A 16,135-nucleotide genomic window follows, 5' to 3' on the forward strand; every position below is an offset into this window, starting at 1 on the left:
ACCAGTTGAGTTTTAATACTATGCACTTCACTAATACAATTCAATTCAAAATAAATCACATTATTTGAGACTTCATTAATACAAACTTTCTTTTTTTTGGTGAACTAATACAAACTTTTACATATTTTCTTCAAATATTTCGATTTTTTTTGCCCAGATACAAATATGTCGATTTATTGTCTTTAAGAGACATTTTAATTTTGAAAAAAAGGAAGCATAAAACCTATTTTTAACAATTTAATTTTCTTTGAAAAATTTTAACAGTTTAATGTACCAGAAAGAAAAAGAAAAAAAGAAGAAGAAAACTTCTCAAATCAGGTTCGTTAATATTATTCGGAGGAAAAAAGGATTTTCATCAACCCAAAAAAAATAATTGAAAAGTAAAAATACCTTCAAGCTATATTTTGCAACCTATTTTGTAATTGTATTAATTAATTATAATTAATTAAGCATGGAAAAAACTTGAAACTTTATATAGGCAGGCAGAGGCTGTGTATTCAGTGTGGCGGAAATGAGTCAAAATCCTTGAGAAGAGAAACTTAAAGGAGGCAATTCTCTTTACCAAACCACCACCACCACCACCACCGGTGCCACCGTTTCATCTCTTTATTCTTTTCTCCAATTTCTCCGATTTTCTCTCCTTCTCCTTTCCTCAAGTCAAAATTTTCTCTGCTCAATTCCACTACTGGGGGAATTTTCCCCTCCAGCTTTGTTACCCTTTCATTTCCCCAGCTGGTCACTATTTATCTGTATGTGTGTTTGTGTCTCTGAACTTTCCTTTCCGAGATCGTAGATCTTGGTGTCGGTGGTGGTCGATCGGAGTTCATGTCTCCGTCGAATGGTTTGCAGAACGGAGGGGTGGGAGGTGGTGGACTCAATTATATAGAGCATCGGGTTTCCAAATTGGACACTCTCGCCGGTGTGGCCATCAAGTATGGTGTTGAGGTACTATTGTTCATTTCCAAATTTATTGGGCACTTTTCTTGTGATTTTGAAGAGTCTTGTAAATTTCCGGGGTTTTTATTGACGTGTGTATGGGTAATTGCTCCACCAAAATATGCAATTAGTGAAGTGTTTTGTTATTTTCAGTCGCTGACGACAAAGATAAAGATTCCATGCGCATTTTGCTAAATTGTTTAAAGTTGATCTGGATTTTTGGAAGGATGCTGTTTAATTGGTGTTTTCATTGCTAAGCTGATACAATGAAACACTTGAATCTTCGTCCAGAAGAAGGAAAAATAATCTGAAACGATTCAACTAGCAATTTCTCATTAATTATGCAGATGTGAGTGCAAGGTTTTTTAACAAGTTGAAGACGAAGATAAAAATGAGATTTTTCGCACTTCGTAAAATTTCTTAAAATGGTCTAATTTTTCCGTTTTACCGGAAGGATGATGGTTAATTTATACTTTTATGACTAAGCTGCGGTGAAAGAGTCGCTTGAAACAATTCAATTAGCGACTTGTCTTTATTCTTCTGTTTTCGCTTCTCTGGTACGTTGGGCTATCAGCGGAATTAAAGTGTTTGGAGTACTGGATAATAAGGAAGGGAACAAAAGAGGAGTTATTGTGGAAGGAAAAGTGACGAAAAGAGTCTATTCTTTAAATTCACTCCCAAATATCTTGTTCTTTGAAATGGTTAAATTTTTATGCTTTGCACTAGATGAATGAGTTATTGATTGCTAAAGTAATAACGTACCCTAGTTGATGAAAATTTCTTGCCATGATTTAGGTAGCTGACATTAAAAAGATGAATGGGTTAGCCACAGATCTTCAAATGTTTGCAATGAAGGCACTGAGGATTCCACTACCAGGGCGACATCCGCCATCATCCAGTCAGCCTAATGGATCTTCCAAATCGAGGTATAGATATGCTTTCGTTTCTTAGTTCTAGCAATAATTAAAATCTTCCCGTCTTGAAAGCTTTTGCATTGCCCGCTTCCCATTATATATTTAACGTAGAATTTTTCTTATTGCTAATTCACCAACATGCTAAGTGGTCAAACAATCCACTTCTTTTAGAGTTTGAAGGCATATCCTGTTTCTTTTTATTTGATTGTGTTTAGTTTCTTCCCCATGAGTTTTGAAGAGAAATTATAAAGATAAAATTTTCAGTTCTGGAGCTAATTTATCATATGATTCATCATTGGCTTCGCAACAGAACAAAGATTTCCCTTTGATGGACCATGCAAGTGCTTGAACTATTTCTTAGCGGGCAAAATTTGATATTGCTGGAGCACTAGTCATTGTTTCCTCTGTTTCTTTCTTTGTTCTCTTTTTTCTGGTCTTCTCCTCAAGGATACTGTTGCTATAGCTTTCATCATCGTCTGCATTTTTATGGATTGTCTTTTCACAGAAAACATTTTGTCCCCGCTTATATCTGCTGATAATCCTGACTGTGTTTCTACCCTTTTTGAAATTTGTAACGTTACCACTTGGGAACTTCTTAGCCTTTCTGTCGGTTTGCATTCTTATCTGGACTGCATATAGTTATTGCCTATTGGTTTTATTCTGGAGTCTATTGCATGCTCCAATGCTTTAACATGTTGTCACTTTGTCATTTAATTGAATACCGCCATGCTTAATTTTTTGTTGAATTGTATGAATTTAATATGCTTGTTCGGAAATTTTCTTCCTTTTTGTTTTTGAATAAATGAACTCAATTAATTTCACGTGGACATACATTGCTTAAAGTTTACTTTATTTCTTTATCACATAACTTCACTTACCAGTTTACTGAATTTGAAAACTTTAAGGAATTTAAAAATTCATTTTTACTAATTTTGCAGGGATAATAGCCCAGACAGGCGACCTCCTCGTATAGGTCAATCTGGCATGCAGGAACCTTTGCAGTCTTTAAGACTGAAAGCTCCCCGGCAGAGCACGTCACCAGCAATGACTACCTTACAGGAATACTATGGGCTCAAATCTTTAAATCCCAGGGGTACATCTGAAGGAACGGAAATGGCAGTATATTCATCTGCTGGTTCAAATTATTTCAGAGAGGAATGGCTTCCCAAAGCCTCACCAATGTCAGATGTGCCACCCGATTTACTAACAGGGAACAGTGCAGTACCTGAGTATGTGCCTCTTGTAGAAACTTGGAATGGAGGAGGTGACAAGTCAGAAGAGAAATCTGTCCGCAGGCGACAGAAATCTGAAGTTGATAGTGGAGCTGGTACCCCAGAAAAGCTATTGAAAGAAGAAAACACTGGTGGGGCCAGTGGTTTCTCTCCTTCAACAGGGAAACGTTTGGCCATGAGGCCAAAATCAGCTAGCAGAACTCTGCTACATTCTGATTCTGAGTCAGGACCTTTGGATTCAATTCCTGTAGGCCTCGGAGAATCTATAATGATTGATGGACTTTCTACTGTGCATAAATCTTCAAGTACATCAAGCCTCAAAGAGCAGGAGAAGAATAGCTCAGCAACAGTCTGGCCAACTGGATGGAGTTTGAAACCAGACTTGCAAGCTCTTTCAACTGCTGCTATCGCCAAACCCATATTTGATGGCTTACCTATCCCAATAACCGGTCGTAGGAGCAAAACTGCCCTTGATTAGGGTAATTCATTCCCATTCTTTGAGCCAATTTATTTTTTGACACTGTATGAACATGAGGCCAAAAAGAAAAAAAAAGAAAAGAAAAAGAAAAACCAAGATGTGCATTTCTTTCGGTTGAGCAAACTTGTGGAAAGAAAAGGAAATCAAAATACTGGGTTAGGATATTTATTTCAGGCATAGAATAACAAGAGATGGATGTTCTCCCTGGAAAGGAAAAGGATGGTGGCGGAGGTGCAGCTGGGGAAACACTTCCGTGATAAAGGGCTGCAACTAGTTTCTGGCAAGTGTACCAATAATATGACTGCAGTCCTTCCTTTATTCGTAGTTCGGTTAGATATCAAAGTGGAAAATGAATTTTTAAATAGATGGAATCAAGTTAAATGTCATTTTGTCCAGTTCATCATTCATTCTTATCCGAATATGTATCTATCATGATTTATTGTTGAGACCCTTTATATTTGCAACCATGTGGCCTCGGTTTCCATTTTTCTTTTTATGATTGCTACTAGGGAATCTGGTCTATGTATTTCACTATTCAGATTGCAATCTATTTTTAAAGCGGGGGAGTTCATCTGCCATTCTGCCTTATAAGGCAGTGCCCTATATAGGTGCCCATTTTGGTAATTTCCTTGAGATGCGTGCTCTTTTAATTGAAGGCATTGCGTTACCTGGAACGGGATTTGATTTTACTTTATACTATTGTATTCTTATGCACTTCTCTTTTCCCCACAAAACCTAGAATAGAAAATGGAGAATCATCAGTTTTAATTTGATAATTAGAGCAAATTTGATTTCTTTTTCATATTTATGAAAATGGATGTATATAATGTATTCAAATAAAGATAGTGATAGATGAGATGGGAAAAAAATACAACGAAAGAAATGTTGATTTTACACAGTTGCAGTTTGTTGTCTTTTGTTGCATACCTGCTTATCTCTTAAATCAACTCAAATAGTAGATTAGAAGTTTCCAGGGTGTTTGGCGGATTTCAGTAACATTGGATTTGATTTGTCACCTAACATGTGTCATGGTAGTTTCATTGCTATTGTACTACTTGCCTTACCCACCACTAATACTGCCAAATGATTATTTATTGGTCGGGTGATCTTTATTTGAAGCTTTTTATCTTCCATTAATATGCAGACGTTTACACATGGGAATGTTATTGACATGTAACTATCAAATGGCACTAAGCATTAATTTCATTCAGCCTTTTGAAACTATTTTGTTTACTGCTGCATATACAGTGAATGCATAAAATTTTAATATAAACAATATTACACACACGCGCGCGCATATATGACGCGTTATTCACTTGGGCACGAGCCTTTTGTAAAAGAAAACAATTCCTAATGGGAATGAATCCCCTGGTTGCTGGTGTTCTCAGATTTCTTTCTTTTCTTTTCTTTTTGGCTTTTTCAGTAGAGGTGTTTTCAGCTTTCAATACAACATTTGGAGGACGGTTCAGCTTTTAGTTATTATTTTTATTTAATGGTTCCATTTAATTATGTTTTTTCTTTCAACAAAAAAAAACTCAGCTTGTATTCATGTTGCGCGATCTAGTTGTCTTTTATCCATGTATTTAAGATTTGGAATTTGATTTATCACATGATTGAATTCGTGAAGACGTTATAGAAATGCATTGATAAATAGAGAAGGATTGAAAGAATCATAGGTGGCACAATAAATCCTTGTCACTGATAATTAAAGGTCGCCATTTTCTTTTTTTAAAAGCATTTAGCATTTATATTATATTATACTTGTTTTCTGAAGGGTTAAGCAACACAAATGAACCCTTCATCTTGAAGGTTTTGAGATCTCACAGTTTTTAAAATTTTTAATCCTCAATTTGTTTCTTTTTTATATGCTCAAGGAAGCAAAAATAAATGAGCATAGATAATCGTTTAATTTTAATTTTTCTATCAGAAAAACCGTTCCATTTGGTCTTCATCATGTTTTGTAATTTGCTTCCTTCCCAAATGATCAAATGCCTGGTTGGGATCCCTATCCAACGGGTGGAATGTGACATAAGAGGTCCAATTGTATAATGAACCACCAAACAATGCATTGTGTAAGTTCCTTTGACTACGAATCGACGGCATATCAAAGAAGTGCTTGCAGAAGTATTTCTGAACTGAATTCTAGGCATGCTCACTTCAAAAATTAGTCTACATTGAATCTATGACAAAACCAGCAGTCTTTGAGCTGTTGAGTTTTTTCACTACAATACGGTAACTTCCCACAGGAGGAAAAAAAATTCTCTCTCTCTCTCTCTCTCACACACGCACACCCCCCTCCTATGGAGGAGGGGTCAAGAGTTAAAATTACCACCTATTTTTAGGTGGTTTTACTTTATAAATACGAACTATCCAATTCTGTGTGGTGAATGCCTCTTCCAAGTACTCAAGTTTGATGTCTTTGTTTCCAATTTCAACTCCTCTAGCTCGGTCATACCTGCCATTTCAAAATGAGTATGTACACACACACACACACATTTGCATCAGTTGAACATAATATTTTCAAGCAGCCACAACAACACAAATTACTCCCTCTTGGTTTCAAAACTAATTCAAGCTGAAAATTGTCCCTAGACAAAAGTTGTTACTAGCTCACTGGCACATTCATAAACAAAGCATGCTACCTTTGATAAAAGACCGAGGTTTTAATTCCAGAAGATTAGGGACAACCGGATTAGAGCCCAGACAAACGTACTCAGTATGCCTGTTTTAAAAGAATTAAACAGAAGGATAGAGGGCCCTCCCCCCCCCGGCCCCGGGGGGTGTGGGGCGGAAGAAAGGATGTGATATTCAATATGAGCACCTCAGTCTCTACTTAGACATGAACAACCTCTTGAACTTTTATTCCAGCTTTTTCTCAAGTTATTCGCTAACCCTTAGTTACTCATTAAAACAATATTGCACCAGAAAGTAGAGTCATGACTGAGTTTATGCAACAAGTTCAAATACCTTTGTTGATCAGAAAGAACTTCCAGTACTGACCTCAAGGCTGAGGTAAAAACAGCCAAGGAAAAGATGTACATGGCCTCAAAACTTTACATCATGACTTATCCCATGTCCTTGGTTCTAACATTGATCCTAAATGATTTACAGTTCACACAAATGTAAACAAGGAACAGCACTCAAACTTACGAACCAAGGACGCACTTAAATATGAAGAATCTATATTCACTAGTTACATCATTGAAGGACAAACCAATACCATTGATGATACTAGTTTTATTGCGTCAACAAAGTTCATGTGAATACTAGCATAGATGAGGATCCTATTAGAGAATACCTGAATCTTATGTGGAATAATAGTATGATGGGCCCTATTCTAATTGCTAGGACTAACAAAACAAAAAGAGAATGCAAGGGAAAAGAACAAAGAGCTGTCCCTCGAGGTGTGCCCAAGAGTAATTAGTGTGTGAAAGTAGCGCGTGAGTTTGGTGAGAGGAGCGGTGGTAGCAGAAGCTTTTAGAGGCTTCTTGTGATGGAAAAAGGTAGAAAAAGTCGGGGGATAGGAAAGCCTCGAGGCCCTCAAGTTAGAAAACCTATTGTTTCTTGTGCTCTTTCTTTCATATTATGACTTTGCAATTTGAATACCTCATCTTTGTATTTGGAGCACTCAGACCTCTGAATATCAGTAAAACAACGAAGGATCGTAACGTCAAATCTAAAAAGCATAAAACTTACCCAGGTGGCTTTCCATATTCTGTTGTCATCTCGCCAAACCGATAGTAACAGAGTTTATACCTAACAAAAAAGATGAAAAAATAATATTAACTCACTGCGTATCAGGAAGTCACACCACATAGCACGTATCAAATTATGTCTCTGTACATATAATTATATTAAAATATCTGTAGAAGTACATTTCCCTCAACATTTTAAAACCCCTCTTTTTTAACAACTTGACACCTTGATCCAGGTTGCTGAAGTATTAAAATGCCAAGTAAACATATATACCAAGCCTTAGACCTAGACCAAAGGGGAGTTTATGTATTCCAAGTCCAACTAAGGCCTTTCCAAGGTGAAGCAGAAATTCTGAGCAAACTTGAAAATTCCTGAGAGCATAGTCCAACTTCAGCCTTTTCGAGTTTAGATCATACTTTAAAAATCGACCGGAATGTATGTTGTTGCAAAATGAAAATCCTTGACTTCAAAGACATCTAATTCAACCGGCTTTACCAGCCTTGCCCAATTATTATTATCCCTTCATTTCCTTGTCTTCCCATTCCCTTTCTGTCAGTTTAGGGTTTGAGAGGAGAAAACGAAGATTGCTATTTGTTTGACACACTGTTACATCAATCTTAATCATTGGCAAGAGACCAACACTTTTGATTTCATCTGATTCACTTAGCTAACAGAACACAGCCACTTACACTCAATATTATCTCGCGTACTTACTTTACCCGGATATTTACCGAATATGTGCTTCAATGTTGATAGACACATTAATAAAATAATATGTGCAAGTTTTGATATGATATTATTAATTAATATCTGTGTTATTTAATTTATATGTCATTAGAAAAATAAAGAATGCCAACAATGTAACACAGATTTTAAATTTGCTACGATAACTAACCAGGTTCGGGTGCTGACAAATACTAGAAGAATAAACTACAAAATTTATGGACCCACGGTAATTCTAATAAAATCAAAACAAAATTCTAGTACACATAGAATGACTCGAATTAAAATGACAATTTAAAAGTCCAAGCCCAACAAGCAGTCTAAGAAACTCACATGAGACAGTTCAGCATCTTGGGGGCTGCACCTTTATCTACCCGATATTCTCCATTAACAAGGTAATCAGGCTCCTTTATTACAGGAAAAACTCCACCACCAATTCTTACCATCCACAGAAATCTACACAAAATTAAGAATACCGTGTAAAAAATGTAAGAAGCATTATAGAAGGGAAGATAACAAAATACTATCAGTGACAAGTAGGTGCATACAACGTCCAATCTATCAGTGCAACAAGGGAACCCATTGTGAAACCCTAAGATATTTGTCCAAACCCCAAAATGCAAACTGCTGATGAAGGGCCATGAAAACATAACCCCGCTCTCCTAGGGTCTTGCCATTACATTTTAAAACACACAACACACACACACACACACACACACAGAGCCCAAAATAAATGCATCAACATGGTTATAGAAGGTCAAAACAATCTTCTATTTTAAGGATAGTGTGAAGATAACAAAAGATAGCGCAGATCATAAACCACTAAAGATGAAAATGCTCAATACCAAAAACAAAATTGCTACATGCATAAAGTAATATTTAAAATATATTGGAGATCAAAATATAAAATTTATCAGATAGCCTTACTTGTTAATATCATCAGAAGAATACCCAGTAACACCACCGAAGACAACTAACACATAATCCGCGTTGAGCGATCTCATAATCTCATAAGCCTCATCCTCATAAGAAGACATTGCACGCCCAACAGTTGCTATGTGTGTATTGTTCCATGTGTTATTGTCAACAATAACAGTTCTATTTCCCATGGCAGTAATCTGGTAACCATAATCCCACCATGACATCACCTTAGCATCTGGTGGAGTATTCTGGCGCAGCCAAAAGTAAGCTTCACGATAATCATCGAAGATGACCCTATTGCCACGAGCCCCCTTGCAGCCAAGACAATTGATGGAGATGAATAAGCCTCTGATGTGACCCAGGTACAGTGAGTGGCATATCTACTGAGTAGATAGAAAGCACCAAGAAGTAACACAATAGCACCATTTCTTTGGAAAGGCTGGGAATGATCAACTACACCCTGTTGATGAATAATAATAAGCTATTTGATTTAATCGCATCACCACAATAACAGCAGGAAAGTGGCTTATTGCTCAAATTGAGAGATGAAACACCACCTTAACTATATAACAACCACAAAGATTCTAGTTGAAATTAGATCAACTAATGAAGTCCAAAATGAACTGCTGATTGCAATGAAAGAACATGGCAATAACTAAATTACCATATGTATTACCCATTTGAGTAACATTTGAATAACATCAAGATTCAATGTGCAACCATATTAGTTTAGAGACAACTGATTGTGTATATAATTCATGCACAACATTTAACACCACGCCATAAAGATTCACTAGTGGGCTGGAAGCTTAGAAAAGCTGAAAAAGGTATGATGCAACTCATTAGAAGAACCCCTTCTACACAAGTTCCTCTAAAAAATCTCACCTTGGATGAACCTTTAGTAGCACTAGTTCCTTTGGTAGAACCACCTTGGAAAGTTTTGTTTTTGCCCCTCACCAGCTGAGTCAAGTTTTTTACAGTGGCTGACACTGCAATAGCACTAATGACGCATACTGCAGGCGTAGCAACAAGAATCAATCGGACCATAACACCAGCAAAATACATGCTAGTAAGACCATACATAACTATAAATATTGTGGCATCTGACAACCTCTTGAAGCAAAAATAGAGCCCAGCAGGGAATAGAAATAGCAAGATATGGAAATCAAACATGAAAGATGACCACGCAGTTGGCTGATGCTCAGAGACTGATGCAATGATTGGAATATGGTCCTTAGCATATGTTGGATCAAGCAACGAGTAGAACCTGCCTGTCCATGGAGAAATATAACCAGATGCAGTGCCTATTCCCAAAGCAATAGCACCAACACTAACTGCACAAGCTACAGTGATCCTCAAGAAAGCTTGAAACAATTTTGTGTCACTAAGCAAATATCTTACCCAATCCAAAAAGTAAAATACCTGCAAAGATAATGCAAGTTAGCAATAAGAGAAAATTAATTTTATCAAGGAAATCTGAACCACCGATATGATCACAGATGCTAATTACTGGGAAGGTTACGCATGAAATCAAAGCTAGTCAACCAGCGGTAAATCAAATAAGAATAAAATAATTTAGAAGGATGTATTCATTCGTTCTGAATCTGGCCAGCTTTTTTTTTTTTTTTTTTTTTTTTTGGTGGGATAACCAGATTCACCCTTTACACATCATTTTTCGAGGAGAGAATTCATTTATCGCTAGCCAAAAAAAAAAAAAAAAGTAATTTAGGAGGGAAAAGAATGACAAACAAACAAAAACCCAATGTGAAAGGAGTAACTAGGCAAAACAACTGGAAAAGTGCTTTCTTCACGTAATTAAATCCCACTCTTAAGAAGAAGAAAATCCCATTATTGCAAAGAGTAGATACAGGTTCATAGGAACTACTAAAAGCATCATTAGGCAATACAGCAAGTACGCAACTAGGTACAAGCTTCTTTGCCATACTACATGCAACTCGATGAGGTGATAAAGAGAAATGAATCAAATGACAAGAAGAAACCTGCAGCAAGAAGAACACGCCCATGGCAGCCATATGTTCTCCTGACTGCACGTGCTGAAATCCCACAAATCGGATCTGCATTGCAAGCAGCATTCCCAACACATACATGCAATTATAGGCGATATACAGCCTCATCGAATACCTTCCCGTGATCAAAAGAGCCATCACATAAAGTGGGATCAAGTTAATTATAAACACATAACCACCCCAAGCCGATACCATGTAGAAGTAACCAAAAGCCGAAGCCAAAGACCATGCAAGAGACCCAGTGTTCACAGCCTTCACGAACAGGTAAAATGTTAACAACAAGGCGAAAATCGCAACACCCTCATTATCATATGATCCAGCCACGGACCTTGAAATATAACCAGGACAAATGGCAATCAATGCCGCAGCAACGAGACCAGCACCTGAATCCCAAATCTCTTTACCAAAGAAATAAGCGACCAATGTAGTATTCGATGCGAAAAATGGAGCTGTCAACACACAGACCTCTCGGATGTGAACAGCAAACCTCAAAAACCGCAAAACCCAGTAAATTATAGCGGCCGTAACCATGAGACCAGGGTAGAGAGTGCCTCCGATGATCCGTCCAAGTGGATACCAACTCTCAGAGTCAAACCAGTTCCAGAATTCATAAAAACCTTTCTGTGTCAAGAAGAGAGTAGTCCGGTAATTGAAGTACGGATCAAATTCATGGATCATAGACTCGTAACGCAGAACACTGAAAAGGCGAGTGATGAAAGCCAAGACATAGACGAGGCATAGAATCGTAACCCGAATCAGCAGCTCCTGCTGCTTGGTCTTGAGCTTAAAGCTCTTGAAAGAGATATTGTTCAACAGACTGGACTGTAAGGTGGTCGCCGAAGCCTGCATTGCCTCCGAACTGCTCTGGTTTTACCCAGATTACACCCACTTCTATTCAAGGGATCAACCCTCCCAACAATATCGGGACGAAATTAACTAAAGGGAATCAGCATCTTCAATTTCCCATAAGAAACCTCCGAGGAAAGTGACGAGTGAGTGGTTCAGAAACTACAGTGTTGATTGTGATTGGTATCCAATCTGAAGCTACAGTGTGGTACTTGGGGAAAAGGATGTTCAAGGATCTAGAAATGGGGGAACAGAGGATGATTCCGGCTTTCCCAGATATCACAATTGGCAATAGGAGAAGAATTTTCAGAAAGCGAAAGGCAGCCCAGAGATGCATAGGAGGATCCTACCAACCCAGTTACTATGGTGCCAAAACAAAAATAATACAAAACAAAACAAAACAAAACAAAAATTTAATCTTTATTTAAGAACGCCGAGGCTTTCGGTTTTTTTTTTTGGTACGAGAGGCTTTCGGTTTTGGAGCCAAGTGTTTACTAAGCACGTGCAACAACTCCTTGAAATGGGCCAGCCGGCTCTCTTTTGGGCCTATGGGAAAACCAGAACTGAAACAAATATATAAGGGCTCTTGTACCAGATTCTATGTATATGGGTTCAGGACACAAAAAAATTTGACCTCAGAATGAGTATTCAAATTGTTAGGCCTGGCCCAAAAAAAAAATTGAACTACTCTTCAGGTCCTTAATATAAAACCCATTTAACTAATTTGATTAGACTAAAAAATTTAAGTAAGTTAATTAATTATAAGAAATATGACACTTTTTTTTTTTTAAAATATCATAATCATCTTTCTAATACCTCTCTTTTTTTTTACTTGATTATGGTTGAAAGAGTATCCACAGGAATAATTTAGAGAAAATTAATAAATATGAGAAATTAGTCTTATATTTAAACTAAAACCAACTCAATAATTGGTCTTATATTAAGGACTGGAGGAGTATTTAATTAGATTTAGTGAAAAGAATTAGTTCCTCATGTCTTGACAGACTAAGATATTACTTCTAATATAATGATAGTCATAACACACCAAGATATTGCCTCCCGTGCCTCTCAAAATAAAAATAAAAATATTTGAAGTTTGAAGAATGTGTTGTGCAGTTCATGATTTAAGCTTGCTTTTGCTTTTAAATCGTTTTTGACGAATGTCCCAACAAAGGCATTCCTTACAATCTGTTTCAATACATGCGTCACCCCTCCTTGAACTCTTCACAGTTGCTCGTAGTAATGCTTCTTTCAGTGGTAAACATTTAGCCACGAACATAGCCCAGTTTCATTCTTTCCTATGCCTTTAGCGAATTTGCCCACATGATCCGTGTAAGAAATACCGACATTCAAGCTCCTCAATAATACAGAAGGACCATCACTGTTGGTTTTAACTGATCTGTTCCCAGAATTCACCCATCTGATGTTCATGAAAACTGGTGCCATACCACTCCCAGCCTTTCTTACTTCTTCAAGTCGCTAGAAGTCACCCACGATTCCCAACGCTTCTCATTTACCCGCCTTAGGTTTTACACTCTTCTGTTATGGCCGGCAACGGTTCTCCTGTTTAAGCGTTTGCCTACCAGGGGAGCCATGCCAATTAATATAACTGTTATGTCATTCTACTAGTCCATGGCTTAGAGAGAAAAACATGCCTGTGAATGATACATGCACCTTCAAAGCATCATAAATGAATTGGCTTGATAACAGAAGTGCAATGACAGAGATCGCCATAACTTACTCAGACGCACAGAATTACAAAGCAAACAACCTTGCAGAAACAGCAAGTTGAAGTCATTTAAAATTCATCACTAAGGGTGTGAAGGGCGTACAATCCATCACCAGGGAAACTGGAGATGACTGGGTGTGGTAAAAAAATTTTTTTAGTAGCCTCGAGGTCCTAAAATATCTTTTATTTTAACTTATCTCTCCTTGCTCAAAAGGGCAAAAAAAAAGAAGGAAAAGAGCCAATATAATCCACAAGAATCAAGTGTTTGCAACTTGTAGAAAAACCAAAGGCTTTGATGAAACTAAATGAAGTCAGATGTCCAAAACTCAAACTACTCAGCTAGGCCCCTCTGCTTGAAAACGTCTAGCATGGCAGCTCCAATTTTTGCAGGGGACTCCACCACTGTGACCCCAGCTTCCCTGAGAGTCTTGATTTTGTCTTGTGCAGTACCCTTACCACCTGATACAATAGCTGCAAAAGCAAAGGCAAGCAAATTGTTGAAGTGCAGTTACTATCAAACAGAATACAGCATAATGAAGAACTAACTAATTAAATACAGCATAATGAAGAACTAACTAACTAACTTTGAACTGATAACTCGTCTATTACTCTTAAGCATACAGAAAAAACTTAGTCATATATCTAGAACAAGAATTTATTAATTTTTCCCCCAAAAAGGGCATTTTGCTAATAGCCCTAGAGAAAAACAACTTGTGTGAAACACATATTAGACCAACACATTTGCACAAATAAATTGATAGGATCCAAGGAGGATAGAAAACCTACCCTTGAGAATGTGCAGTCAAGGAGGGAGACATACTCTTTCTTAAATACCAAATCAAGCAAATCGCACTACTCGGATGTTAAAACATATACTATCCAGTCCCTATCATCCAATAGACCTTAATGATACCAAATGGTAGAACTAAGGCATCTCATGTTACTTGATATGAGACTTAAGCATCCCATGCTACCCAGCCCCTATCATAAATCTAGCTTTCAGTTCAGCCAAACTGAGTTTTCCAACTTGATAGTGGTTAGGCTCTACCCAGAATATTAATACAGTGTCAATTTTTCAAACTAATAGAAGTTGCCTACATGAATTCTGTTTGCCATGGTAAGTCTTGAGCTTACAATTTTCTACACGACCCTAACTCCTATAAATCATATGACCATACCAGGCGAAGTTCAATCACTAATTCATTGACAATTGTAGAATGTTACCCAGGTTTGACAATTGATGGATATTACCTGACTCCAGGTACAAATTTTGATCTTCATCAACCAGAGGTAACCAAAAAGTAAAAGGGAGATTTAAATGAAAATAATGTAAAAATGGTTGGCAAAAGCAACAAAAAGTAGCATGTTATGCAAACAAGGTTGCCTCATCTAAGAACAACAAAAGGTATTGATTATCATAAGGACAGTCAATTAGACCGAATCTCTTCTTACAGATAAAAAAGAAAAATTCAACAAATTTAATTATTTATCATAGCGGACATCATGCATTAAATATATTTGCTATCAAATGCCAAGAGAAACAAAACTTCACAAGAGGATTTACCTCCAGCGTGACCCATACGACGACCAGGTGGAGCAGTTAATCCAGCAATGAATGCAACAACAGGCTTTTCAGTACCGCTTTCCTGTATTGTCACAAACAAAATCAATTTAAGAATTCATGTGCCGATATATTAACTAGTTAACTAAAATATAATAATAAATATGAGCACCTATGTTTCTCTTTTACTATAGAATAAATAGTAGAGCCATGTATATCATCAATTAAACCATCAACATAAAGAAGATTTAAATTGTCTTCACCAAATAAAAAAAATGACATATACGAAACCATGTTTACAAGCTTTCCCAACAAAATTACAACTACATCTCCCTCCAGAAATATAATAGATGACTTATTTTCCTTTAACACAAGAAAACCACCATATTGATGTTATGCATAAAGAACAAAATTTTATGCACCAATGTCATAAAATCAAACCTTAATTAATGCAGCAGCATCTTCTTCTGCCGTCCCTCCTATCTCTCCTATAAGAATGATACCTGAATTTTTTTTTTTTTTGGGGGGGGGGGAGGGAAGGTTAATGAGTAATTTTTTTTAAAAAAAAAAATTAAAGTATAAACGGTAATGCTTAAGCCAAAAGGGAAAAAAAAGAGATATAAACAACAACCAAACAAACAAACAAAAACAGGTGATAATATGATAATTCAACCTAACAAGCAAAAGACATAGGGTCAAAGGTTGAGCTCATTATGTCATACGACCTAATCCAGTTACATACAAAAAAAAAAAAATACTTTTCAAACATACTCATGTGCTTGAAAAGCATTATTACCTAACCTTATGCCATATATAAGAAATTTCAATGTGATAATAGGGCAAGTTGCCAGGAAAATATGATTTATGTCCTTTCCTTCTCTTTACCTATTTCCCAAAAGACAGAATATTCTATGCCAGATAAAAGATTTACTTCCAATGTAGTCTTCAACAAGAAGTTATCCAGAGTGGATGAAATTAGATATTTGGTAGTTCATAATGGCTTAATACGAGTGGATAGCTGTCCTTATACATCTGCCATGGTTTTTGCAAGCAAGCATTAAACAGACTACCA

The 16,135-nt window shown here is 36.8% G+C and overlaps 2 protein-coding genes and 1 pseudogene across 2 annotated transcripts; 1 reads left to right on the plus strand and 2 right to left on the minus strand.

Moving 5' to 3' along the window:
- The first annotated feature begins 516 nt into the window (after window positions 1–516).
- Window positions 517–4,163, plus strand: LOC114760468 (uncharacterized). The gene is made up of 3 exons (XM_028949725.1): window positions 517–945; window positions 1,732–1,862; window positions 2,789–4,163. Exons 1-3 carry the CDS (start codon window positions 826–828, stop codon window positions 3,558–3,560), a joined length of 1,023 nt encoding a protein of 340 aa, XP_028805558.1. The 5' UTR covers window positions 517–825; the 3' UTR covers window positions 3,561–4,163.
- Window positions 4,164–5,673: 1,510 nt separating this feature from the next.
- LOC114760469 (dolichyl-diphosphooligosaccharide--protein glycosyltransferase subunit STT3B-like) lies at window positions 5,674–11,971 on the minus strand (annotated as a pseudogene).
- Window positions 11,972–13,435: 1,464 nt separating this feature from the next.
- Window positions 13,436–15,566, minus strand: LOC114760476 (succinate--CoA ligase [ADP-forming] subunit alpha-2, mitochondrial; the record flags this gene model as incomplete). Its single annotated transcript, XM_028949734.1, is given in 3 exon segments — window positions 13,436–13,973; window positions 15,067–15,148; window positions 15,505–15,566. Coding segments are annotated over 3 exon segments (284 nt in total), but the record flags the coding sequence as incomplete, so codon positions are not given.
- Window positions 15,567–16,135: the final 569 nt, after the last annotated feature.

This window comes from Neltuma alba, unplaced genomic scaffold (genome assembly GCF_004799145.2).
Source record: "Neltuma alba isolate B1F8T4 unplaced genomic scaffold, ASM479914v2 tig00010981_pilon, whole genome shotgun sequence".
Taxonomy (NCBI): Eukaryota; Viridiplantae; Streptophyta; class Magnoliopsida; order Fabales; family Fabaceae; genus Neltuma; species Neltuma alba.

Excerpts from the sequence above, each read along its gene's own strand:
- LOC114760468 (XM_028949725.1), top strand. The coding sequence starts at position 826 with ATGTCTCCGTCGAATGGTTTGCAGAACGGAGGGGTGGGAGGTGGTGGA. Across the intron at positions 946-1,731 it reads CCATCAAGTATGGTGTTGAG|GTAGCTGACATTAAAAAGAT; the intron begins GTACTATTGTTC and ends GCCATGATTTAG. Across the intron at positions 1,863-2,788 it reads AATGGATCTTCCAAATCGAG|GGATAATAGCCCAGACAGGC; the intron begins GTATAGATATGC and ends CTAATTTTGCAG.